Genomic DNA, 27,907 nt, shown 5'->3' with positions numbered 1-27,907 from the left:
GGCTCCGTACTAAGTGTAGCGATTTCCTTCGTAGTGTCATTCATTCTAATTACGACATTATATGTATTTCAGAAACATGGTTAATTCCAAATATTTTCGACGCCGAGTTATTCGACCCGCGATACAATGTGTACCGAACGGACAGAGATTGTGCGAGTATGGGGGTAAGCCGAGGCGGCGGCACGTTGGTGGCCGTGCGCCGCGATCTGAGGGTAGACCCGCGCGGTATGCGCTCGCTCCCTCAGCTACTTGATGCTGACGTCACCGGTGTAGATATATGTTTTCCCCAAGGTCCATTAACAATCAAACTTAAATTGTTTACATGTTATTTTCCACAAAGTAAGCATCAATTAGAATCACAGTCTTTATTTTTTGATTTTATTTCACAGCTATACAATGATTGTCCAGACGATTTATTTTTAATATTGGGTGACTTTAATTTAGGTGAAGCCATATGGGCCCCGTGTGAATGTGACGCTAAAACGTATAAAATCTCCAACCCCAATCACAACAACCTTATAACTCAACTATCTCACTTTATGCAATGCACTTAACGAATTGGTCACAATTTAACCACCTACCAAACAAAAACGGACGGCAGCTCGACTTAGCTCTGTCTAACTGCCATTGCGATCTATACCCTACTAACCCGCTCGTTCCTATAGACACTCACCACCCCGTATTTTGTGTTACCGTTGATGTCAACTGGAGGGAACGGCCGTTAAAGGAAGCGCCGCGTACGGTTTACCGTTATTTCGCTGCGGATTATGACCTGATTAATTCTAAACTAATCCAAATTAACTGGGACCCACTTTTAAACACGCCTTGTGTTAATGAGGCAGTTGATTATTTTTATTCAAAAATTAATGCTATAATTAAAGAATTCGTTCCTTCCAAATTATTTAAAAATAATAATAAATATCCAGTGTGGTACTCGCGTCATTTAATAAAATTAATTAAAAAAAACATAAGGTTCATAAAAAATGGAAAATATATGGCAGACTGTCCGATTATAATAGCTTTTCTGAGCTTCGTTCTACAGTCAAATCGTTAGAGGCAGCATGTTACACTTTATTTATTGAAAGGAGTGAGAACAATATAAAAAAAAACTCTAAAGCCTTTTGGTCATTTATCAAATCTAAAAAATGTAACAACAATATTCCCGATTCTGTCTTCCTCAATGACAATGTAGCTAATGATGGTTGTGCTATAGCCAATCTTTTCAACTCATTTTTTCAATCGGTGTTTGAACACAATTCGTTACCAAATGTTTCCCCGTCTTCCCTTGAATATGATTCTAATACTAGTTTAAATGTGATCAGTAATATAACATTTCAGACAGATTTAGTAGAACGATACCTTAAAACATTAGCTGAATCAAAAGGCGGTGGACCTGACGGTATCCACCCTGTATTCCTTAAAAGGTGTAGTAAAACATTAGCTTTTCCCATTTCGGTGATTTTTTCGCTGTCTATGAAATCGGGAATTATGCCAACAATTTGGAAGCGCTCTCTTGTAGTACCTATCCATAAAAGCGGTAATAAGCATAATATTCAAAATTATCGCGGTATATCGAAACTGTCCTCAATCCCAAAATTATTTGAGAAAATAATTTATGACCAATTGTTCAATGCGGTGAGACCCATACTTACTCCTAATCAACACGGCTTTATAAATAAACGTTCGGTGGAAACCAATCTTGTAGAATTTTTAGATTTCTCATTAAAGGCAATAGACAAAGGGTTTCAGGTTGACGCTATTTACACGGATTACTCTAAGGCCTTCGATAAAATCTCACACAATATCCTAATTCACAAGTTGAAGACGTTTGGTATACATGGTGATTTGTTGAGGTGGTTAACGTCGTACCTCCGAGATCGGTCTCAGGCAGTGTCTGTCAAAGGGCATACATCCTCTTTCATCCCCGTTCTGTCAGGTGTCCCCCAGGGCTCGCATTTAGGGCCTTTGCTTTTCAACATCTTTATAAATGACGTTGTGGATTGCTTTCACCACTCCAAGGTATTACTTTTCGCCGACGACATGAAAATTTTTACTTTAGTGAAGTCTCTAGACGATTGTGTGTATCTCCAAGATGACTTAAATAGGTTGGATCATTACTGCACTACAAATTGTCTTGACCTTAATATCGAGAAGTGCTGCACGATCTCATTCTCTCGTAAACGTTCCCCTCTCACTTATGATTACCAGCTCAAAAACACAAATCTGAATAAAGTAAGTGAAGTTAGAGATCTAGGTGTTCAGATTGATAATGAGATCCAGCTCACGTCTCACATTGATAAAATCACGTCGAAAGCATACAAAATGTTGGGTTTTATTTTTCGTCAGAGCAAAGACTTCAGGGATCCAGATACACTTATTTTATTGTATAACGCTTTCGTTAGATCACATTTGGAGTTCGCTTCCGTTATTTGGAATCCTCAATATTCGGTACATATTGATCATATTGAGAGAATTCAAAATAAATTCATTAAATGGATGCACTACAAGTTCGAATCATTTGTTAGTGATAGTATAGTAAGTCTCAAGCTGCGTAGAGAACACAAAGATGTGATATTTTTATTTAAATTATTAAATAATTTGACTGAGTCGCAATATCTTATCAATAACATTTCGTACAGGTGCACCAGCACCCGAACTAGAACCAATGCTCTATTCGCAATACCATTCTGTCGTACTAGGTATGTAAAGAACTCCTATCTTGTTAGAGCATGTTCAACTTATAACAACAAATACTCAACTTTTGATTTATTTAGTACAAAACTTGGTAAATTTGTTTCTATGGTAAAATCCAATACTAGTATCTAATTTCTTTAAATTATCAATTTTTAAGTGTTTGATCTGTAGATATAATACGAGTACATCAAATCTATGTTGTTGCTTTGCTTTACTTCGATGCTCATGTTTTTGTTTCTTCATTCTTTTCCCCACACTAATTGTTAATATACTTAGTAATAGTAATGATTAAAATTAAGTACCCTTTGAGCAATTCTGCTTTATTCCATTAGTGGAAACTGTTTTGGCTCATGTGTTAGTCATGTAACCTATATTATGTAAAATTGTAAGCTGTTTGTTTCCCAATAAAGATAAAAAAAAAATAAAAAAAAAAAAAAAAAAACAAATCAAATTATGTTGTTGAATATTTTTTGATTTGTTCTTTTTTTTTCCAAGTAGTCACACTACTATAATTTTATAAATTATAAATTAAAAAAGATATCATACACGAAAGAAAAAACGGCAAGGCCCACTGCTTACGCGGTTAACGTCTTCACCACTAGACCACACGCCCAGTATAAGTGTTACTATGTTAAAAAAAAAGTTCCTTTTCTACTTTTTTGCCAAGCTGTAGTAAATAGTTTTGTCCAAAATATGTCTACACTTTAGACGAAAACTGTACATTAGTAGGCAAGTTGTCGTGTAAATGCCCCGAACTGGTGCCTGGACTACTGTTGATACTCGATTCTTGCGTGGCCGACTTTTCTTCTGTTTTTCTTTCCCTCGTGTTTTTCATGAGCCTGAAATTTTGATTGCTTTAATTAATGGATATAGAAGTAAATATAGTACCTTAAATAATAAACTAAACAAAAATACAAAAAACAGTGAACTATATTAAAAGTTCCATTACATAATGGAAAGTTTTAAATAAAAACCTGACTCTCGAAATCTATTAACATTTTTATGCCATTTTTATTTTTATTTTTATGTTAATGAGCCTTATTTTTGAAAGCGCTGGTGGCCTAGCGGTAAGAGCATGAGACTTTTAATCCGGAGGTCGCGGGTTCGAACCCCGGCTCGTACCAATGAGTTTTTCGGAACTTATGTGCGAAATGTCATTTGGTATTTGCTAATCGCTTTTCGGTGAAGGAAAACATCGTGAGGAAACCGGACTAATTCCAATAAGGCCTAGTTATATACCCTTGGGTTGGAAGGTCAGATGGCAGTCGCTTTCGTAAAACTAGTGCCTACGCTAAATCTTGGGATTAGTTGTCACAGCGGACCCCAGGCTCCCATGAGCCGTGGCAAATGCCGGGATTATGCAAGGACGAAGACGATGATGAATTATTTATAGTTTAAATCAATCTGATATACTTACACCCGTTTGATAAAGACGTCAAACAACCGAATGGCAGGCGCCTCAACTATCAACCAGATGACAAAAGCGGCTATGCAGCTCCAGAATATGACACCCGCAGCCGCAGTGAACTGAAATATAATTTGTATACAAACAATTATTTACAGAAAGAAGGTGCATAGCAATGAATAACTAGGTACGTAATAATCAAAGAGGATATTATAGAGAGTTACTGTCGAAAAAAAATGTGTAATCACAGTGCATAGACTGCCATCTCTTGACACAGGCTTAAAACTTTTGAACCTCAGTTTTGACAATTTGGCCTATATTTTTAGCTTGGTCTCTCTTTCTCTCTTTCTCTGTCCCTGGTCCCAGCTCGCTAGTTGGGGTCGGGCCTCCTTATGGCTCGGCTCCAGGACGCTCTGTCCCATTCTTGTGTCCATATTCTTAGCTTGGTATGTTTTAAAATGTCAAATATTAATATAAGTGCCATCTAGCTGAGCGTACCCCAAAAGTGTAATGCCATCTAGGCCACCGCACCTTTTTCTGTATGGTACTGAGGTACGTTTTTTCTTAGACTTTATCTGTCTATACGGAGTTATATATGTCTTTGGTAATAATTAAAGATCAACATCAAAGGGAAAGAAATTAAAAAACCTATTTGTATTTCAGTATAAATATTATTCTTTTATATTTACAATAGAATTAGGTGCAAGCTGTTTTAGTTTCACTTGTCAATATATTATATTTAAAAAAAAACATAATCTTTAATCTGCAACGCATGCTTTGTTAGATAAAAATATGTACAACTAAAGACATACGTAACTCCGTATAGACAGGTAAAGTCTAAGAAAAAAAACGTACCTCAAAGCCCTAGAGAAAAAGGTACGGTAGCCTAGATGGCCTTACACCTTTGGGGAACGCTCGACTAGATGGCGCTAATATTAAAATTTATCATTTTAACACATATCAAGCTAACAATATGGGCCAAATTGTCAAGACTGAGGTTTAAAAGTTTTAAGCTTGTGTCGAGAGATGGCAGTCTATGTATGCACTGTGATTACACATTTTACTTTGACAGTAATTCTCTATAATACTAGATCCTCTTTGGTACAACTAAATTATTCAATCCATTTTCACCGTGGTGTGGGCGATGGGCTGGCAAGGTGGCAACGTTTCAGTACAATATTGCAAGTTCATTTTTGTCAATCCCTTAATTGCCAAAAGTGGCACTGAAACTTGATCAGTTTCATGTGTGTCTACTCCGTTTGGGAATACAGATGTGAGTACTATCTAATAAGCTAAAATCTTAGTCTCTATATAACAATCTTAACTTCCGATATTTGTATAAGTAATACTAATAAACCAATAAATAAATAATAAATAAATATTATAGGATATTCTTACACAGATTGACTAAGTCCCACGGTAAGCTCAAGAAGGCTTGTGTTATGGGTACTCAGACAACGATAACTATATACAGTGTGGAAAAATCTAATGCCTTTTAAATTTGATCTCACCCGTCACGTGAAATGCAAGGTAATTGTTAGTTTTCAATGTTTTCATGGCCTTCCGTTATTCTGATTGTATTTATTATTTAGAGAAAAATGAACCTTATTGTAGTGTATAGATGCTTAAGTATATTATGATTCATGTAACTCTCTATATATTCCGTAGGTTAAGGCCTGCCTGACACAAAGTAAGATCGACAAACATTTCCGCTAATTGTTTACCATAATCATCAATAGAAAGTTCATTTTGTTTCAAATTCAAAAGTTGTTTTTGCAAACTTGGCACAGATTTTTTCGGTAAAAGTTCATTTTTCATGTCCGAGAGTAACGCTTCAACACTACTATACTGTGGTAGCAACTTAAGCTTAGCTGAAGGCGATAGTCTACTTTTCAAGACGAAGGTTACCAATTTTGTTTTCGACTCACTATCCAAAAGCGATTGATAATATTCAATACCGTCAATTAAATTTTGTATCTCATTAATATCATCTTTCATAACTGGTAATAGACTCAAAGCCGTTTTTAAGTTAAACTTCTCCATTTCGATTGAATTATTGGACCCGTTATTTTCGTTACACAATTCTATAATCTCCGCATACAATTTGTCAAATTGACTACACAATTCTTTTATAGTTATAAGATCTTCTTGCGTTATGCTATCTTTTATTTCTTCTAAGCTATCCAAAAAACTAGTATAATCGGAAAGTACAGTTTGTGCCTCAATTAATTTATTTTTAACAACTGGTCCTTCCCTTCTCTTGGGACCGATTTTAATCAAATATTTTCTTATAGCAGTTAATTGTTCAATTAAAGCTAATAACTCTTCTGCCATACTAAAACATTATTACAATTATAATATCATTCGCCTTAACAATACCTAAACAACACTAATTATAAATCAATTAAGTCTCATGTTACTCACAGTCCGGTGCGGTATGTACATACGAGTACATTCGGTACAGACGATCATATCGCGCACAACACAACACTTTTCACTGCACTATATTCTGGCTGTATTGTTTTATGAAAATAATGTTTGTTTCTAAATGTTCAAATCTGAATTAAACTTCGTTTTCTGATTTGGGCGCTCGGCGAAAAATTGACCTTCTCAATGCGTGCCCACGTATCTCCTCGCGGATCCACCGTTTGTGGCATTTCCGGTACATGTAGTATGCAGCACCCAAGCAAATGATACCAAAAATGCATACCACCACGACGAGCAGACAATTTGTGGTATTTATACTCTTGACCACCTCAGCGTTGTTGCTGGAGCCCCCGGCAGCATTCTGGGCTATAACGACCTCTTCTTTTGTTTGCGAAGATCCCATCTCGCCGTTATGTGTAAAATGATGTAGTTCGTCCTTGCAACTATGATAATATTCTATTTGACGTTAACACTTTCGCGCGCGATAGTCATGGCGGCGCGCAACGGACTGCGTCGGCAGGATCGCCATGTAAGGAGGTTGGTTGATGGAAACAACTTGTCTCTTTGAAGTATGATTTAATACTGGAATATGAGCCTTAACCTACGGAATATATAGAGAGTTACATGAATCATAATATACTTAAGCATCTATACACTACATTATAACAGTAACCCTTTCAATCTGCATCATAAAATACGGCACGTTATTTTTTGTCACATTTGACCGGTTCGAGTCCCGACTGAGGCAAGCGATTTTTCATAAATCCTTAAATGTAGAATTTATTGTTTTTAAAAACAAAGGAAAGTCTCCCTTACACAAAATGTGCTATTTACAATATTTAAGGTAATTGCCATCCACGTGGCATTCGATTTTTAGTTTGGGACTAAGTTGATCTGTGTAAGGTCTCCCCAATATACATACATACATACATACATACAATCACGCCTGTTTCCCAGAGGGGTAGGCAGAGATCACGGATTTCCATTTACTACGATCCTGACAAACCACTTTCGCTTCACACACTTTAACACTTTAACTTAGTGTATGTGTAATTTTCCTATTCCTTTAATTATTTCTTGCACTACCATTTTCAAAATGTCTATTCATTATTTCCTGCTACCCTAAGGTTGTCTGGTAGAGATCGCTTACAGCGATAAGACCGCCTGTTGCTACCTATGTTTAATGTCTGCTATTTGTAATCTGTTATCCTTGTGGTGCAATAAAGAATATTTACTTACTTACTTATACTTACTTACTTACACTTTCATAACGTTTCTCATGTACACGCTCGTCGGTTTCGAGTACTTATTTATTTAATGTAAAAATATTAGGTACACAGTTTGCACAGTTTTTAGAGCAGTATTTTATTTTCTTTAAGTCAGGCAAAACTTCTTTGTCGTGATCTCGTGATGATTATGACGTTTTGACCCGAGCGATCGTGATTGTGTTCGTGACGATTATTAAACCGCAGTTTAAGAACAATAGAATTCGTTTTACGATTATGTAAAACTTAGTTTGAGACAAAAGAAGTCTTCAATAATAATTGAAAAACGTCAATATTAATTAATTTACTCATGGCATTGCATCATGATGAAATAGTGGCTTCTTGGGTGAGACAAGAGAGTTCAAAAACCATGAATGAACTTTTCACCACACCAACTGGTAAAGGCTTACTTTGCTATTCGAAAACAGATAGCAAAATTGCATTTTATCCACAAGAGTGCAAAGTAATTTCATACAAATTTTAACTTGATGTCATAATATAAGCTGGCTGGTAGAATTTACCTTTAAATTATGATTTTGAATCATAAATATTGATTAGATTGATGGATTTGATTTAGTTTGATGTTTTATAGTCAGTACTTTGTTCGTGTTGGTGTGGTGAAAAATTTTGTGTTTCACTCGGTGGCAAAGTTTGTTTAACCTTCGTGCCTTGAAACCCTCGCAACGGTCAAGATTCCACTTTTGAACCAATCGCTACGCTCGCGGTTCAATATTAGAATCTTTCGCTTGCGAGGGTATCAATATTGGCACGTGTACCTTAAACAACAACTTTGCCCCCTTATAAAACAAATAACTATTTCCCCTCACTAGCTCGGAAACACGTGTTTTGTCCTTTAATATCAGCGGGTAAAAATGCATTTTATCCACTAGTGGATAAAGTAATTTGACCTTGAATATAGTCATTTTTTTTGCTTTAAAATTGATAAAAGTAAGTGAATCTAGTGATGACGATGATTTACCACCTGTGGAACTACTGGAAGCAGTGATAAACGCGTTTTTTGCGTACTTTCCTCGCTATAGTGAGGGGAAAAGTTTTGTGTTACACTCGGGTGCAAATTTATTTTACTTCTCGTGTGTTAAAAAAGTCGCAAGTTCGGGATTTTATTCTGAACTTCAACTATAAAATCCATTCACTTGCTCGTTTTTCAATTCCACACTCGGCGTTAAAATTAAAATACAACTTTGCACCCTTGTATAACAAATAACTATAACCTGTCACCACGCGAGAGACAAAAGTAAAATAAACTTACTATGTCGCCATAATCGTAGTGCTGAGAGTTTCGAGCGACGAACACGCTTCTTATGTAGATGAGGGTGTGGGTCAAATAGACCCCGTAAGCCAACCTGCTCAGCGGCACCCACACGTACCAACTTAGGCCGGCTTTTATAAGAGCTGGAAGTAATAAAAAAGTATTTTATTGATGTTCAAATTGGTCTATATTGACCATAATGCACCTGCAGGTATTTACAGAAGACCAGGGTCGGGTACTACTCCAGTAAGACCGGACGTTATGCCCGAGGGGTTCACCTTTTTCAATGTAAATAGGTAATTACGAGACGACGACCGGTCTGGCGCAGTCGGTAGTGAACCTGCCTGCTACCTAAAAAATAATATGAAATCCCTTTACAGTCCTCTCGGTCCCGGGTTCGAATCCCGGTAAGGGCATTTATTTGTAAGATGGGCACAGATATTTGTTCCTGAGTCATGGATGTTTTTTTATATACATAAGTATTTATATATTATATATATCGTTGTCTGAGTACCCACAACACAAGCCTTCTTGAGCTTACAGTGGGCCTCAGTCAATCTGTGTAACAATTTCCTATAATATTTATAAGTTATTTATTTATTTATAATTTATAATATTTATAATTACAGTGTACATGTCAGTCATAAGTACCTAAGTCTTTTCTGTCTGTGTACAGATGTAGTGCGGTTTCCTTCGGGAACGTTCGTATTTGTCATGTTAGTTTAGTCAATGTCAGTACATTTTTAAGAGGGCATTCAACGAAAACGTCGTAATAATGTAAAATTGATAGTTTTAGTCGGCAAAATGCTACACTTTCCGTCATCTAAAAGACTTATTAAGTTCAGGATTCGATTAGGACATCTTCTTAACTTACATGTTGTGAGACTGGATTTTTAAAAACTAACTCACTTAATTAATTATGATTTTTTTTCTGGTGCATGTTTAGGAAAACCCGCGAAAAGTGCTGACTTAGTCCGTCTAATTTGTAAAATTTGGATAGTTTTGAATGCTTCAAGTGGTAAATTTGTATTATGTATATCCTGTACTACAATCTTCTGAGACTACTTCTTTGTTATAAGGCTTTAGAATAGAGTAAATGAGGATATGATGAATCCAATTTGTTTCAGAAATCACCTCAGAATAAGTGTCAATTTCTTCGAAAACTTACGTGTTTTTGAAGTAGTTTTAATATAAAAATAATCTGCAATGCTTACTCAAACAGATTTTATGCAAAAGTTCTCTATTAATTGCAATTTAATATTTTTGACGATTTTTTAAAAATGCCTCCTTATTACCGGTTACGCGCGCTTGCGATGTCAGTACCGCGGCAGAGCTTAGAGAGGCAGGACGTATGTTAGTCCGCTCCGCACGCGGCTCGACGATCGCGAAGTTATTTTGTCATTGTGTGCGGCACCCGCCGTGTCCAAAACCGCACTTGTGTGCGTGTTTGGCTGTACTGTTGCATGTATACTGCGACCGAAAACTTTGATCCTTGGGTTGACGACTTTGGTAACTAACTAATTAACTTGACTAATATTTTTAGTAAGTATTATTTATTATTGAATATCATTTTAGGTTACTGACTCGTCTCAACAAAATCTTTGACAATAGATGGTACTCAGGATCTGATGATGAAGTCAGATGGTAGTCATGAGTTCTCATCAACCAGGTCTTGAAACCATTTCGTGTTTGGGCTCATTTGATTCGCCTCAACAAGATCTTTGACAAGAGGTGATGGTACCCAGGATCTGATGATGAAGCCGGAAGGTAGTCATGAGTTCTCATCATCAGGTCTTGAAACCATTTCGTGTTTGGGCTCGTTTGGTTCGTCTCAACAAGATCTTTGACAAGAGATGGTACCCAGGATCTGATGATGAAGCTGGAAGGTAGTCAAGAGAATTCATCAACCAGGTCTTGAAGCCACTCCGTGTTTGGGCTCGTTTGGTTCGTCTCAACAAGATCTTTGACAAGAGATGGTAATCACTCTTTTATACTCTGGCGCATCCACTGTCTCAGTGTGTCAACAGTCAACTAAAGCAGGTAGGTGTAGCGTAGAGTTGTATTTCCTTACAAAAAACTAATACATAGATGTGGACCTTCCTGTGCTCCATGCAATTAAAACAACATAATATTTAAAAACCGGCCGAGAGCGTGTCGGGCCACGCTCAGTGCCTACACTGAGCGTGGCCCGACACGCTCTCGGCCGGTTTTTAAAGCCGCGTTGGTAAATAGCCGCTCGGCTCTTCCGTAGTTTTCCATATTTTCAAAAACTACAGAACCTATCAAGTTTAAAACAGTTTTCCTAGAAAGTTTATAAAATTCTACTTTTGTGATTTTTAAATATTTTTTAAATATATGGTTAAAAAGTTAGAGGGGGGGGGGACACACTTTTTTTCCTTTAGGAGCGATTATTCCCGAAAATATTAATATTATCAAAAAACGATTTCAGTAATTCATTTTTAAATACCTATCCAACAATAAATCATACGTTAGGGTTGAAATGAAAAAAAAAATCACTCCCTACTTTACATGTAGGGGGGGTACCCTAATAAAACATTTTTTCCACTTTTTATTTTTGCACTTTGTCGGCGTGACTGATATACATATTGGTACCAAATTTCAGCTCTCTAGTTCTAACGGTCACTGAGATTATCCGCGGACGGACGGACGGACGGAGGGACAGACAGACAGACATGGCGAAACTATAAGGGTTCCTAGTTGACTACGAAACCCTAAAAACACATTTTAAATATAAAAAAAACTACTTCAAATTAAAGAAAACCGATCTTAGTTCCATTATATATATGTACCTAGAAAACATCATCATCTTCCTTGCGTTATCCCGGCATTTTCCACGGCTCATGGGAGCCTTCGGTCCACTTTGACAACTAATCCCAAGATTTGGCGTAGGCACTAGTTTTTACGAAAGCGACTGCCATCTGACCTTTCAACCCAAAGGGTAAACTAGACCTTATTGGAAAAAGTCCGGTTTCCTCACGATGTTTTCCTTCACCGAAAAGAACCTAGAAAACATATCATATACAAAATGAAATAAAACTAAGAAAACGGATTATATTCATTAGACGCGATATAATCTGATTCCATAAATTTATTTCATGAGTAACTATCGCGGTGACAGAAGACAATATTATATACACAATTTATTATATTATAAAAGATTTTAAATTTATTTCTTCCAAGGCTACACACGTTTTAATAAAAAAAACTGTGATAAGTTTAATAATTAAACTAAAAGGTCAAGTATTTATGCACGAAATCATGTATGCAAATATGTAATATAATATATGGTGGTGTTTTTACGCAAGTATCAATAATGGTTAGTCCGCAACGCTACTGACGGCGTGGCGGTACCGACCGTGAATGCTATCCCTTTCGCTCTAGCCGCACGTAAGGTTGGTTCGAAGAGGATCGCACGCTATGTCTGTACCGCAGGCTACAATCGTTATGCTTCTGGTTATAGTGTGCGCCTGCACACAGGCGCACGCCAGCGCCGCCGGCGTCGAAATGCGAGCAAGCAGATTTTTTGAAAGCGCTCTTAACCGACTTCAAAAAAGGAGGAGGTTCTCAATTCGACTGAATGTTTTTTTTTTGTATTGATACTGACTGAAATAGCATGACACGTTCGTACGTTTCCGTAACAATTCGAAGGCAAATCTTTTCGCACTACATCTTTATGAATTGTTAAACGTTGTTTTTGTACTGAAATACATTATACCTATTCTATTCTATTATTCTAGGTATTCATATACTACTGGTAATGCGCCCCAAACTTAGAACTCACATTCGTCGAAAACTACCGCGCACCCGTTTGATTGAATCGGACCAGTGGTACAGTAGGTAATACCAAAGAGGATTGAGTATTATAGAGAGTTACTGTCAAAATAAAATGTGTAATCACAGTGCATAGACTGCCATCTCTCGACACAAGCTTAAAACTTTTGAACCTCAGTTTTGTCAATTTGGCCCATATTCTTAGCTTGATATGTGTTAAAATGTCAAATATTAATATTAGCGCCATCTAGCTGAGCGTACCCCAAAGGTGTAATGCCATCTAGGCCACCGTACCTTTTTCTGTATGGTACTGAGGTACGTTTTTTTCTTAGACTTTATCTGTCTATACGGAGTTATATGTGTCTTTGGTAATACTTATATTTTTTGGTGAAAAACGTTGTGCATATTGTAACTAAAACTCCGCTCACCTTACTTATTTACTTACTTACTTGACTAACCATTAGTATAACTAACCCCCCTTTAAATATACCCCGTAAATTTGGCCTTGTGATCGTCTAGCGTGAATAAGTAGAACCCTTCGATGTGATCCGCGATAACCTAGATCCTTTAATGAGTATCAGCTGTATTTTTGACTAATATTTAAAATTTTATTTATTTATATTTTAAAGAAGAATAAAGGTTATTGTAGCATAATAATATAGTGTTATAGAAGAGTATTTTATCAGATTTAGACCTAGAAAGTTATATGTGAGAAAATTAATGACGTAATGAAGAAATTTTTAGAAAAGAAGTTAGTGAGTGAAACTTACATGAAATAAATATTAAAAAATATTTTAGAAAACATCGGCTACGCTCTATTTTCGATTCCGGTTTGGGGTGAGAACTTGCGATACCGTCTGGAATCCTTAGGCCCAATCAAACCACATTATCGGGCATCCTAATCAAATAAGCCTGAAGGGCTATCTATCTACAAACTAACCCCCTTTTTGTTTTGTTTCTTGTCCCTAGCTAAACCCCCCGTTCCCCAATACTGCTAATAGACCATAACTTCTCGATCTTTCTAATGTTTTATCGAAACACCGAGCAGTTGCTAACTTTTATAAGAAATAAGTAAGTCAAACTTTTCTAAGATTTAGACTTTCCATCAGTGGACGGCGCTCGCATGCCACTGGGCCCTATAACAAACAAATCCTTTTATTCCAAAGACAGTTTGTTTCCCTAGCCAATTTGATAAAATTTACCTTGAAAAACTAGTTAGCAACACTAAGTGTCCCGCAGCCACACCGAAAAATCAGAAATTTCTACCACAATTATTAATTTCACTCAAATAAATTAAGTAATAAGAGATTTTATAAATTACCAGTTTTACCACATATTTTAAGATAGTAAACACCACATTTAAAGTCCATTTAACCCATATAAATAGTAGTAGTTAAATTATTTCTCCACAATACACGTTGACCAATTATATTCCAAGACCAATCATAAAAGAACTCTACTTTCATAGAAATAGTGTGTGACTTTACCCTAGTCCTATCGTTTTCCCTACTCTAACATATCTGAAACACAGACCGTCACTTACCATAGTTCTTGTGTTCAAAATATGCACAAGTGTATCCCTACCATAAGCTGTACAGTTCAGCCAGCGAAGCTGAGATAGGCAACCTATAGGCTTGAATTCTGATCCCCCCCTCTGCTTTTGCCCGCAGGCTAGGGTAGCAGAGAGTAGATCGCCCTATCCGTGTATATATCCAGTATTCTAGGACACACCAGTACCAGCCACATGAGAGACCCAGCTGCGATCAACTTTACTTAGATGTGGATCGATCACAACCGAAATCCCCAGCGACCAACGCCAGCATGGACCAGAGCACCGAGTAAATAAATATAAATATATATAGGACCCCAGCCTCAAATACTGCCGACTTCAGTGAGCAAGGATTACTCCTAATGCCTTTCGTCAATCGTGAAAGTCCTCACTTCCATCTAACAGTTGGACTCTTTGAGACCGGTGAGAAAATACGCTTTTGTAAGTAAATAAAAGCGCCCAAGCCCTCCACTTGGAACAAAAAGACCCCTAAACGCCTCTTATTTGACACCGTAAGGGAAGAAGCGCCTAGCCGGACAACAGTCTGTCACAAACAATGTTCTGGCTTATAACTTTCACAAAATAACCCCATAGAAAATTACTAAATTCAATTTTACTGACCAACTAAACAAACGAGTGAAGTTTCCTTTACGTGCTATAATCTAAGCTTAGTTTTGCAAGAATTACTCCCTATAAAACCAAACTCAGACTTATCTCCAAGCACCAGCCATACATCGACCCAGTCTTTGTATTGCTTGACGGCACTCAAGAAACAAAGCACAGAAAACTTCACTATACACATTAATTTAAATGTAACACTACACTATAAATAGAACAATAAAATAACCCCACAACTGACAGTAAAGCAATTCCACCACAGGTCCAAATTCAACTGTACGACGATATTGTCCCCGCACAATCAAACAAAGACACAATTTCAAAGTTTACAATCACTTAGAATAATTTCCAAGTAAAAACAAACAGAGAAATAATAGCAGAACAACTTCACTCACCAGTATAACACACGAAAGCCAGAGACACTGTTAGTCTTGTGGATATTGTAAGAATGACGCGCGTCGGCTCGCTCCGACCCTTTTATAGTATCTAATAGAGACACAACAGAGACTGGGGACATAATGGAGACTGGAGACATACTGGAGACTTAACAGAGACATAACAGAGACATACTGGAGACATAGTGGAGACATAATAGAGACACACTGGAGACTGGCGACATACTGGAGACACAATGGAGACATAACAGAGACATTATGGAGACTGGAGACATAATGGAGACATAACAGAGACACAATGGAGACATAGTGGAGACTGGAGACCTAATGGAGACATAACAGAGACATACTGGGGACTGGAGACATACCGGAGACACAACAGAGACATAATGGAGACTGGAGACCTACTGGGGACATAATGGAGACTGGTTTGTTTACTAAGCCGTACACCCTATACATTTAACGTCCATGTTCTCTCAGCAAATAATCGATTACCTATCAGTAGTAACATCTGCATGCTTGCACGTGTTTTAGAGAGAGACAGAGCTATTGATATTGTTACCTATGTAGTCCAATAGTGGAGTGTTTCGTAAATATTTTTACGTAAATATTATTTTGTGAAAGATTGTTTAAATCAATTTAGTAAGTAACTTCGCAATGAAAGATCACATTTGTTCCTAATTGTTACATTGAATGATATATTCAGGAAGTATAATAATCAATATTAGTGATTATTACCTCTCTGACTTGTAATTAGAACCAAGACGCAATATCGGAACGTCATTCGTTTGTCAGATCAGATTGTCAATGTCAACAATCCATCCATGTGAATATATAGTTTGTAAATAAGCTTTTTCCAATAAGTTGTGCATCAAATAATAGTGAATTTTATGAGTGATGACGTAACTAAACATGTGATAAAGCTTCGCAGATATTATTTGTTAAAATATTCAATGAAATCCCGAAGGAAATATGCACCAAAAAGTTGGTCAAGGAAAAGTTGATTCGCCGTAAGTTTTATATGTAATAACGAGTCCATTTCCTCGTCATAGATGCTTGTTCTGTTACAATATCTTTTAAGTATATGCGAACAGTTAACAACCACTAATGGCGACGCTTATTTTCTTGCAAAGGAATTGATTCTTTACAAATAATAAAAATAAAATAATAAATATTGGGGACAACTTGCACAGATCAACTTAGCCCCAAACTAAGCAAAGCTTGTACTATGGGTGCTAAGCGACGATATACATCATAGGTATCGAGACAAACCTTATTGGTTTAACGATACTATGTAAATTAATTAGAGATTTATGTTTGTAATTACCTAAAATAAATAGATAAATACATACTTATATACATAGAAAACATCCATGACTCGGGAACAAATATCTGTTGCTCATCACACAAATAAATTCCCTTACCGGGATTCGAACCCCGGCTTAGCAGGCAGGCGGTTGTCCGAAATAATTTATGTTTTTGCCATTCTAAACACTTGTAGCTCCATAAACCCATCACAAGAGTCCAGGCAGGCAAGCACGGTCGCGTGTTAAACAATATAACGTGAGGTCCTTCTTTTCGCACTACATATTTCTAAGTGCGGTAGGGATGCACCAATGCGATTCCTGCAGGTTAAAAACATAATGCCCATAGCCAGCCGTATTATGATAAAGGTAAGAACTTCGCTTCGCTATTCCGATAAAAATAATTTCTCTATGAAATATTATGCAGTCAATTAATTATTATACAAGATTGTACGCTAGATGGCGTGATTTACTTACGGACGTATCCCAAAGAGCAACATAGCACCAGCATAGCGGCTCCTGCCGCCCAGAGGGGTCGGTTAATCGCCGCGTAAACAGCGCCCTCTATTGGGTGGTAGTCCCGCCACAGGAAAGTAGTCCCGGTGACGAGCATAGCAAACATGATGACGAGGCCGGTTACAGTACCGAGTATAGCCCATTTCTGAAATCAAACACGATATGAATCACGAATTTATTAACATAAGAAACGTCATATAAGTGTTTTTTTTTTCGTGTCCTCCCTACTGAGGAAAAATTACAATGTGCGCTACCCACATACAACAAATATTAACGAACCATGGCCATAAATAATATAGATTATTAAGGCAAGTTCACACACTATTAATAAAGCCAGTTATACAATATTCAAAAAAATTACAATTACTATGTTAAAATAACAATTAACCCATATGTGCCCAACACTTGTATTTTTTTCCCTATTTTTTGAGGTGACAACCTCATTCTCCTACTTATTTTAATGAGTATAAAGCGTGTTTTCAGCAGTGGGTACCTATATGGATATATGGGTTTCAACTAATCTACACAAAATTGTCAAAAACAAACTGCAAATGTCCAACACCATACAACACAAATGCCTCACAGTCTTCATCGTGTTTCCATTGTTTTATTTCATGAGTAACTATCGCGGTAACCGGAGACAAGACTTGTAAATAGTTTTAATTTGGTAAATTAAGTTACCTTTGAGATCCTCATAGCATTCTCTCTCTTGTTCCTAATAAAGATGAATCCGCTGAAGAAGCCGACGATGTAGGCGGCTGCGCGATGGTGACTCTTGATGTACATGTGGTGAAAGTCCGGGCTGCCTCGTGGGTCTGCGACAAACCTGAAACGCAGAATAAATTAGCCGATGGTCCTGGGTTCGAATCCCGGATAAGAGATTTATGTAAGTAAGTTAAACAATTTATTGTACAAGAAAAGAATACAACACTTAATATTTAAAATAAAAAGTAGTAGTAGTAGTAGTAGTAGTAGTAAACACTTTATTGTACGGAACAAATTACATAATTATGTACAAAGGCGAGCTTATCCCTTTAAGGGATCTCTTCCAGAGATTTATTTGTGTGATGAACAGAGATATTTGTTTCTAAAGTGTTTAAGTATATTTTATATTTATGTCTCCTCATCTACGCGTGGTGCGATCTAGGTGCGTTTTCACATTATCCAAATAAAGAAAAATATCGTTGATGTCGTATCAGGATTTTAAAGGCAAAAGACCGGCAAAAAGTGGCGGATTAAATGATTGATGGGATATCGGTCCGACATCCGATATCGTATCGGGTCTCCTTAAACGCACTAAGTTCATACTAACGAGCGATTTTGGTCGACCAAAAATCGACCAAAAATCGTTTTCTAGTATGAACTTGCGTGCGGATTTTTGATCGGCTAGAACCAATTCCGCGTCGATCGGTTTGGGGAGAACACTTCATACAAAACCGAAGTCTAATTGCAGCTCAGTGTGCGTAGCCGAATGCACAAACGCTCACGAAACGCTCACGATAATATCTCTTTCGTAGCTATCTATCTCTATCGCTTTTGCGTATTGGCGCGACAGAGCCAGACTACATTTCTGCGGCGTTTCGGTGGCGTTTTGCGTCGCAGAAATGCCATTCGGGTGCACCCCCAGGGTCGAATCGTGTTATTCTTCTCTCTTGCATAGGACTATTCTTATCTGTGGTAGCGCACTCAAAGGGACGTCAAGTTGTACCAACCCTAATAATTGCTACGTAGCAATTTGGGTGTACACTGGTCTTAAATGCAAGTACCTATATTAAAATATGTTAATTTTTTGTGGCTCCGGAGAAAAAAAAACATTATTAGGTATGTAAGGGCAGGGTAAGACAAAATTAGGGCCAAGACCCAAGACTATACTCATAGTGCCACTCTAGACCAGAATAAAATAAACTATGTGTATCTTACTCACCTGGCCTTATTTTTTCTGTCCGTCTGTCCGTCTGTCCGTCTGTCACAGCCGATTTACTCGGAAACTATAAGTACTACAGTGATGAAATTTGATGGGAATATGTGTTGTATGAACCGCTACAAAATTATGACACTAAATAGTAAAAAAAGAATTGGGGGTGGGGCCCCCATACATGTAACTGAGGGATGAAAATTTTTTTTTCGATGTACATACCCGTGTGGGGTATCAATGGAAAGGTCTTTTAAAATGATATAAAGTTTTCTAAAAAACATTTTTCTTAAAGTGAACGGTTTTTGAGATATCAGCTCTCAAAGTCGTAAAAAGTATGTCCCCCCCCCTCTATTTTTATAACTACGGGGTATAAAATTCTAAAAAAAATAGAGGTGATGCATGCTAATTAACTCTTTCAACGATTTTTGGTTTGATCAAAGTATCTCTTATAGTTTTTGAGATAGGTTGATTTAACTGTAATTTTGGCAGGTGTATAAATTGACATAATAAGTTTATTATATTTGCTGCTACGGAACCCTTTGTGCGCGAGCCCGACTCGCACTTGGCCGGTTTTTGTGTCATAGTATTGACTTTAAGATTTGTCTAGAACAGATAAAGGGCAATTAAAAAACAATGGAACCTGATGGATGTTACGCAATTTCAGGATGTTACCTATCTGTGACGCACGTAAGATGGAAGTGAATGGTGTAAACAAGAATTTTCCATAGGCTGACAGTACTAGTTGCTGATTGGGTTAATTTGCGTGAGAAATTGATGGCAACAAAGTATTTGATAGATTGAGCGATTAAGGCTAAGCCAAAGCTATTATTTGCGACCAAGGCTATTATTTTGTTGATATTTATTTAATCTAAATATATAAAAGAAGAAACTGACTGATTAACATATCAACGCACAGCCGAAACTGTTGGTCCTAGAGATTCCAAATTTGGCACGTAGCTTCCTTACACGGTGTAGAGGAGCACTAAGAAAGGATTTTTCAAAATTCACCTCCTAAATGGGTGAAATGGGAGTCCAAAGTTTGTATGGGAAAACAAGATTAGATTAATATGCGGTCGAAGCCGCGGGAAAAAGTTAGTATATTTATAGTTCCTTTGGGAATACTCTGTTTTTTATTTTATTTGGGAAAGCGCTAAGAATAAACGTTTTGTTTCATAGGAATTCTGACGATTGAAATACAATGAAACAGTTTCAATGTTTATCAGATTGCATTAAATAAAAAACTGAAATAGAGTCAATTCAAGCTATTGTGACAGTTTCGCTGGAATAAGGTTATTTTGAACGTCAAACTTTGATGAAATTATGACATTTAGGTAACTAGTGTTTGGTCAAAATCTGGGCTCTGAATTACCGCTGCGATAAAGAGGATTATAATACGGACAGTCAACGATACTGTTCCTAGCTGCAGGGCCTGGCTAAGTTTTAGAGTAGAGCAGTAAAGAAGAATTGTGTCACAGGAGAAACAGAAGAAAGTGAAATAGGATGTAAATATGGATGCAATGAATAAATAAAGTAACATACTCTAGGTTGATAGTTGAATGGGGTTAAAGAAGAAGTAAAACAAAAGACAGGGGTTTAGTGGTCACATAGGAAAAGTGAGAATGGAAGAAGAAGAAATTGAAGACATGGATGAAATTAATATAGAATACATACTCGTAGGTGAACAATTGAATGGGGTTAAAGAACAAGTAAAACAGGAGACAGAAGTTTAGTGGTGACATAGGAGAAGTGAGAATGAAAGAAGAAGAAATGGAAGACATGGACGAAATTAATAAAGAATAAGTACATACTCCTAGGTGAACAAGGGAATATGATTAAAGAAGAAGTAAAACAGGAGACAGAAGTTTAGAGGTAACATAGGAGAAGTGCGAATGAAAGAAGAAGAAATGGAAGACATGGATAAAATTAATAAAGAATACTTACTCGTAGGTGAACAATTGAATAGGGTTCCAGTTGTACATGTAAGTCAACACGCCGGGCACCAAGATTGACGCGACTGAGACGGCGCCGGCGCAGACTAGGCCGAGCTTTGGCTGACGCATGTACAGCCAGTATAGGATGATGGCGGCACAGGAGAAGTGAAAGTCGCAGGGGATGTACCACGAGGCCACGATACACTGGAATCAAGATGTTTTAGAAAATTCAAACAAATCGGCATATGTGCAAATGATATAGACTAAGTCATGTCATAAAGAATAGAGTGTTAGGGCGCGCGTCATTAATCATCAGAAAAATATTATAACTCGTACCTTGATGCTCTTAACTCGCATTGCCATGTTATAAAAGATTGATTTTGACAAATTTGTGCCACGTTGTTAAGAGACACCAATTAATGACCGCGCATAGAAGGACTACTCACGATGTGCTCACTATCGATGTAGTTATTCAACATGAGCAGACTCAGCCACCAATTCTTGCGGCAGTAGGCAGTTTCGAGGTCAACGACCTTCGGCCACATCGGTCCTGAACCCATGTATGGGAATACTGCGCTGACGAAGAATACCACTATGGCAAACGCTGGTACCAGCCTGGAAATGGAAGATACACAGTTTTTTTGTAAAAGTAACTTTTGCCCACGATTTTGCAAGCACAGAAGAGCTCTTTTACTAGCTTAGGAGATGACTGTTAAAATATCTTTTCCTAATGGATCCCTAGACCTTATAAGGAACCAATGTGCAAAATTTCGAGTTAAGCCAAAAAATATCTATGACAATTTTTGTAAAAAAAATTGGTAAGTAAAAATGTATCTGTTAGGGTCGGTTACACCAAACCAACTTTCACCAGGCTTCGCTCTCTAAATGTTGTATGGGAAGCTCCATAGATCTGTGCTGCGTGACGGTGATCTGCCTGCTAACTGGGGTAGATCCTAATGGCTCTTATATTGTTTTCTGAATGAAGCCTAAGTGCACCCACCTGACATATCTCTTCAAAATGCCGAACAGCGGGTTGGGGAACCTCTTCATCTGGCTGAAGGTCGTCGCTGTCAGGAACCCGGAGAGCAGGAAAAACGTGTCGACAAACAGGTCATCGTGGAAGATGATCCAGCCTATGGGACCGGGAGCTGTCTAAAAAAATTACAATTTTAACCCTTGGAACGCCATTGTCAAAAATTTGATACTGAATTAATAACTATCGATTTTGTAAGTACAGTTTAATTGCCTGGGACAAATCTGGAACAAGGCGCTTGAGGGGTTAATACTTTTCTGGACACTATGCCAGACACAACAGAAAAGCCTTACGACGAAGGCCGAAGTATGCCGGTCATACTCCGCGTGCCGAAGGCTTCCTCAGACAACGCGACGGGCGAAGCCTAGCCTAACGTACGCCGTACGCGGTCCAAAGCCGGTCACCGAAGGTGCTTCATACTTAACGAGTCGGGCAAAACCTGAGGTATGCGGTCTAACATCATCATCAGGCCTTGTACATCTTTACAGATGATTTAAGCAGCGTCTCTGATCTAGCGACAGCGGCGCTTGTGGCTATATAACCCGATTCGTGATCGGCATAACCTACCACATCTGTCACAAATAAAACTTGAATTAGTCTCCACACAAGCGCGATCCTCATTGTGCCTTTCGGGCTAAGTTTTGAAACCAGGACCTGCCATGGGTTTCACGACCTCTTAAGACTGGCCCTCCACTCGACGCGGTTTGCTGCTAGGTCTAACAACGGATGCCAAAATCGCTCCTGTTACATAGAATTAGGGAAGTTACCCTCAAAATTATAAGAAGAAAAAGGAAAGACAGTACACTAAGATCTCACCTGATCGACTTGCTTCCCATTACTCACAGCCCCTGAATTAAATATGCCTATTTCATGCACAATGACAATCCCGCACAGACCCAAGAATCTAATGCCGTAGAACACTTCGATGCCATCCTTGTGCATTTTCAGAAGATTATTTGCGTTCTCCCTGAGGCAGAATGCTTCTATGACGTCATCTTCTGTAAATTAAACATTTAATTTTCCTTATGATAGACACAGATATAGTATTATAGTATTTTACGCAACAGGCGTTTAAAGGAGGTCAAAAAAGACTAGTGGTGGGTGACAATTTGAGGCGAAGCCGAATATTGTTAATAAAGACGACACGACTATTTTTTGACTCAGTTAAACACCGTTGCATACAATACTTTCTACGACCATGCACTTAGTTTTTAATAGTTTTCTAGAATAACTTTCGTGAATTCCTGTATTTTGACGCAAAGGCTTGCACTGTCAGCGCAGCTGTCCAAAGCCATCCAGCGCACGCGCGCAGTATCGTTATAACAATGCGTTGCCTTGGTTACAGAGCCAAACAAATGCGTTTTCAATTTTTTCGTTAATGCGCGCATGCGCGGAAAGCCGGCGGACGCTGGCTTTGGGGAATAGATGTAGGGTATTAAAGATCTATGAACGACCCTGTAAATGACGAATAACAGTTCGGGAGTAGAAAAAAATAATAAAAAAATATGTAATCAGACTAAAAAAATCGTTATTGAAGTGAAACTTCTAATGCGTCTCTTTCAACTAACAGCATTAAACTTTAACGGTGACAGCTATTCCTATATCTTATAGTAAATACTAACTTACTTAGTGTTTTTGGCTCAGACTGGAATCTTCCACTGTTAAGATAGGTGCAGAGCAATGATGTAAAAATTAGGGCAACCACAACAGCTCTGAAAAAAATAATTATCATAAAAACCTGGAACATCCATAAAATAGGTAGGTCATTATTAAAATAGGTATATAATTTAGAGAATAAAATATGTCAAAAATGTGTTGGTATTGGTATGACTAAATCAAAATAAAAAACCGGCCAAGTGCGAGTCGGACTCGCCCACCGAGGGTTCCGTACAAACTTTCTTTCAAACTACCTAGTAAAAATTTAATAATCTCATATTTTCATATAACTCTAATGACTTGACTAGAAGACAAAAGTATAGGCACTAATGAGTATTATAGTGTATAGCGCCATCTCCCGGTCAATTTGCTAACTAATTTGCGCTACCTGGTTTTTCAGGGATAATTCTTTATAATGTTAACCGATTTAAACAGTTTTTACTTTATTGGACAGAAGATGGTTTACGTAACATCTAGTATTAATTTTAAGTACGATATACATCCGCAAGGGTGGGTAAATTGAAAGTAAAAATCTGAAAAGTTTTTTGTGAATTAAAAAAAAAGTATTCAAAATACAAACACGATTATATTTTTCCTGTAATATATAGCATAAAACTAATGTTTACTAAAATTTTCATAATTTTTCGTTGGTAAACTTCGGAGATAAGGGGGGGGGGAACGGTATTTTTTTTACATTTTCCTTCAAAATTCTTTTTTTTTTTTTCCACAACAAAAAAATTATAAAAAATAGTTTATTTACGTTCAATTTGAGCTCTTTCCAACGATACCCCACTTGACCTAGTAACTTGAAATTTACAGTTTGCCCCCCTTTCATTTTGGCCATTTTCTACAATTAAAATTAATATATTTAAAAAAATTATACTTTCTATTTGTAGAAGTTTACAATGTTCACAACTATTCCAAATTTCAAGTTGATAGCATTAGTAGTTCTCGAGATATTTATGAATGTGACAGACGGACAGACAGACGGACAGAGTCGCACCATAAGGGTTCCTGTTTTACCTTTTTGGTACGGAACCCTAAAAACACCTGTACCGAAAAGCATACAAAGAGCACAAATTGTTAACATGTACGAGTAATGGGGCCTAACTATATCTAGTTAGAAGATTGAAATCATCGTCTATATATCGTCATAGCAAAGGGGCTAAGTACAGGCGTCTCTTCGTGTACGCTCCTTATCAAGGTCCTAGGCCAAATCATCAAGGGTCCTGCAGACTTACAGTTTACGTCGACGTCGTCGAACCAACGAGATAACAATAACCAGGAGAAGAGAACATAAGAAGACATTTAAAAATCACCCTTTCCGCGTCACCGGCTCCATTTGAACATAATTCTCGAAGAAGCGGGTATTTTCGGTTCTCAGGAGTCGGCATTGCTTAAATGGTTCCTGTGATGATGCTTATGTCCATAGGTGACCGCTTCAAAGGCAGCTGTTCTGCTCGTTTGCTATTATTTATTATTATTATTTAAAGCCTATACTGTCTCCCACTGCTGGGCAAAGGCTCGTCCCGGTTATAAGCGATCTCCGGCCAGTCGCTGAGATACACCTCCAGGTCCTCGCCCGTCTGGCGGCATCCATACCATGGCTATTTCAGCCCACCTCTGTGGAGGCATGTGCAACGGCAGACATGGCCTGCCCAGTCCCATTTCAACTAACACATAAAAAAACCGTGTATACTTACATGAATGCCCAAAACACAGCATCATAAGGCCTCTCCTGTCCCTGCTTCTGACACGTCCCTGTTGTGATCATCGGCCGGATCCCCGCTATTCCAAGATGGCTGCGCGCGAGCAAGATTCTCATCACTCGCTCAACGGAGCCGGGGCCGCAGGAGGCTGGCACGCAAACGCCCCAGGTCAGCTCGTTCAGGGCCGCATGTGAGGTGGGTGGATCTGTGAAATCGTGTTAGTTGGTTTGACTACTGGACCTGCAAAATATATGTCTTGAAAAATTACGCCATGTCATCACGCCAGCCGGTTGTTGAGCCAATTAGGGTTCTAGCTGATCGGTGCAATACTTACATTATGAAAGATAGGTACCTACAGTCGAGTTCATAAATATGTGTACATTTCTTCACCTTAACTCGTTGCTATAAGGTGAAGAAATGTACACATATTTATGAACTCGACTGTATTACACATTTACAAGAACTCTGCGTAGTCTAAGTATCACTGATATTTTTGTGTTTAGTGCAAAGAAAGATCAAATAAGTAAAATTTTTTGTGATGTTGCACAGTATGATCGAAGTATTCACAAATTCGTAAATTATTGCAGGTGACTCAATTTCGTTGCACCTAACGAACTCATATTATAAATCAGTTGTTAATAGTACATTGTGTATTAAGCGGAAAGTGAAGGATTACGAACGAGAGAGGCTGTTTGAAGCCCAACGCCGAACTCGACTACAGCCGCCCTTGATATAAGTACACAATGTTTTTCATCACACTTGCGAAGTAATAACCAAATTTGAAATTAATAGTTATTTGTTATACAAGGGGGCAAAGTTGTATTTTAACGCCGAGTGTGGAATTGAAAAACGAGCAAGTGAAAGGATTCTATAGTTGAACCACGAGCGAAGCGAGTGGTTCGAAATAGAATCCTGATCTTGCTATTTTTTAACACACGAGAAGTAAAATACATTTGCACCCGAGTGTAACACAAAACTTTTCCCCTCACTATAGCGAGGAAACTACAACGCAAAAAAATGCGTTTATCACTACTTCTAGTAGTTTCACAGGTGGTAAATCATCTTTATTACTAGATTCACCTACTTTTATCAATTTTAAAGCAGTTAATTTGACTTTATTCAAGGTCAAATTACTTTACCCACTAGTGAATAAAATGCGTTTTTACCCGCTGGTATTAAAGGACAAAACACGTGTTTCCGAGCTAGTGAGGGGAAAATGTATTGAAATACCCTACGCAGACATTTTGGACATTCGTCTGCCATCTTGTAATTTTCGACAGGTCGTGGAAGGGATCCAGGTATATATTCACATTGGCGGTAAAATAGCTCATTACGTATTAAGTATGCAGGCATGTAATAACACCGTTTACGAGCGAGTGTGATGAAAAAGACATGGGCGTTTCATAACTCTCCAAAAAATGGCATCACGACTGTTAACCAATCACAATGCTATCCTAATTTACCTCTAAATAATCCAGTACCGACTGATCCGGATGTACACCCATATACCGTTTTTTAACAGCATTATCCGTTCTTTCCAACACGATATCTGCTAAGCAGTACTGCGTCTTTAATTCTGGGCGGGACGGGACCCAAGGCGGGTTCAGGCATTCGTCGAAGTTTCCGAGCTGGTAGCGGTTCCCGATGAGCAGGCCTTGAGGCTCTGAGGCTATGGAATCCCAGTCTAAAATGAAAAACTATAATTAAATGTGGTGAATCCGTGTACTATAAGGAAGACCGTTTGCAGATCCTTTATTGTTTTTAACCCTTGTGTTCGTGCATTAAACCTGTTACAAGCTCGTATTTACTTTTACCTGTCCCGTAAGCACAGATATTTGTTTTCTATGTACATAAGTAATGTAAAATACCCTATAATGGACAGTGATGCCATTGTGGACAAAAAAACACAAATCCTTAAAAATAAGTATCTAAAATTAGTTTCTAAAAACTGACGGCAATGTACCATAAACTAGAGTCAAAGATCTGCTAAATTTTGAAGATTCATTTAATTCGGTTATTTCTTAAGGATTTGGCGGCAAGATAAAAGTCATCAGTTTACTGAAAAAAATATCAGGACGAATTCTTAGCAATGTTGCTAAGAGAGTTGAGTTCATGTATAAAATAATAAAATAATAATACTCGGTGTAAACTTGAATGAGTTTTACTTATTGCATTGAGCATGGCATGAGGTATAAAACATACTAGTTTGTTGCTCCAAAGATATAAATAAATAGTGTTATTTTGCGAGTGTCCATAACTGGCACCGGAAAACTGCGTACCTCCTATTATTATTTCACTGTCCATAATGGGGGATCCATTACTGGAGAACTGCCGTCCATTTTTGGAGAAAAAAGTTTTAATTTGTTAACTATGAAGAAACCAATAGGAGTATCTATTCTGCAATACGCTTGAAATGTAAAAGAAGGAT

The 27,907-nt window shown here is 37.7% G+C and overlaps 1 protein-coding gene across 1 annotated transcript; it reads right to left on the bottom strand.

The window, feature by feature from the left end:
• Positions 1–3,267: 3,267 nt before the first annotated feature.
• Positions 3,268–27,081, bottom strand: LOC125232781 (O-acyltransferase like protein-like). The gene is made up of 12 exons (XM_048138563.1): positions 26,943–27,081; positions 25,474–25,684; positions 23,741–23,826; positions 22,931–23,112; positions 22,082–22,233; positions 21,528–21,696; positions 21,092–21,285; positions 17,917–18,061; positions 17,197–17,380; positions 9,062–9,204; positions 4,112–4,221; positions 3,268–3,533 (listed from the first exon to the last, which is right to left on the bottom strand). The coding sequence occupies exons 2-12, from the start codon at positions 25,593–25,595 to the stop codon at positions 3,392–3,394; spliced, it is 1,629 nt and encodes a 542-aa protein (XP_047994520.1). The 5' UTR covers positions 25,596–25,684; positions 26,943–27,081; the 3' UTR covers positions 3,268–3,391.
• Positions 27,082–27,907: the final 826 nt, after the last annotated feature.

The sequence above is a fragment of the Leguminivora glycinivorella genome, chromosome 13 (genome assembly GCF_023078275.1).
Source record: "Leguminivora glycinivorella isolate SPB_JAAS2020 chromosome 13, LegGlyc_1.1, whole genome shotgun sequence".
In the NCBI taxonomy this organism is placed as follows: Eukaryota; Metazoa; Arthropoda; class Insecta; order Lepidoptera; family Tortricidae; genus Leguminivora; species Leguminivora glycinivorella.
This window is presented reverse-complemented; position numbering and strand designations above follow the sequence as displayed.

Bases quoted from the DNA above. Each gene is read 5' to 3' on its own strand.
- LOC125232781 (XM_048138563.1), bottom strand. From the start codon at position 25,595: ATGAGAATCTTGCTCGCGCGCAGCCATCTTGGAATAGCGGGGATCCGG. The intron at 23,113-23,740 runs GTAAGTTAGTAT...TTTAATTTACAG, and splicing joins GTCTGAGCCAAAAACACTAA to AAGATGACGTCATAGAAGCA. The intron at 4,222-9,061 runs GTAAGTTTATTT...ATTATATTTCAG, and splicing joins ACTACGATTATGGCGACATA to TTCACTGCGGCTGCGGGTGT.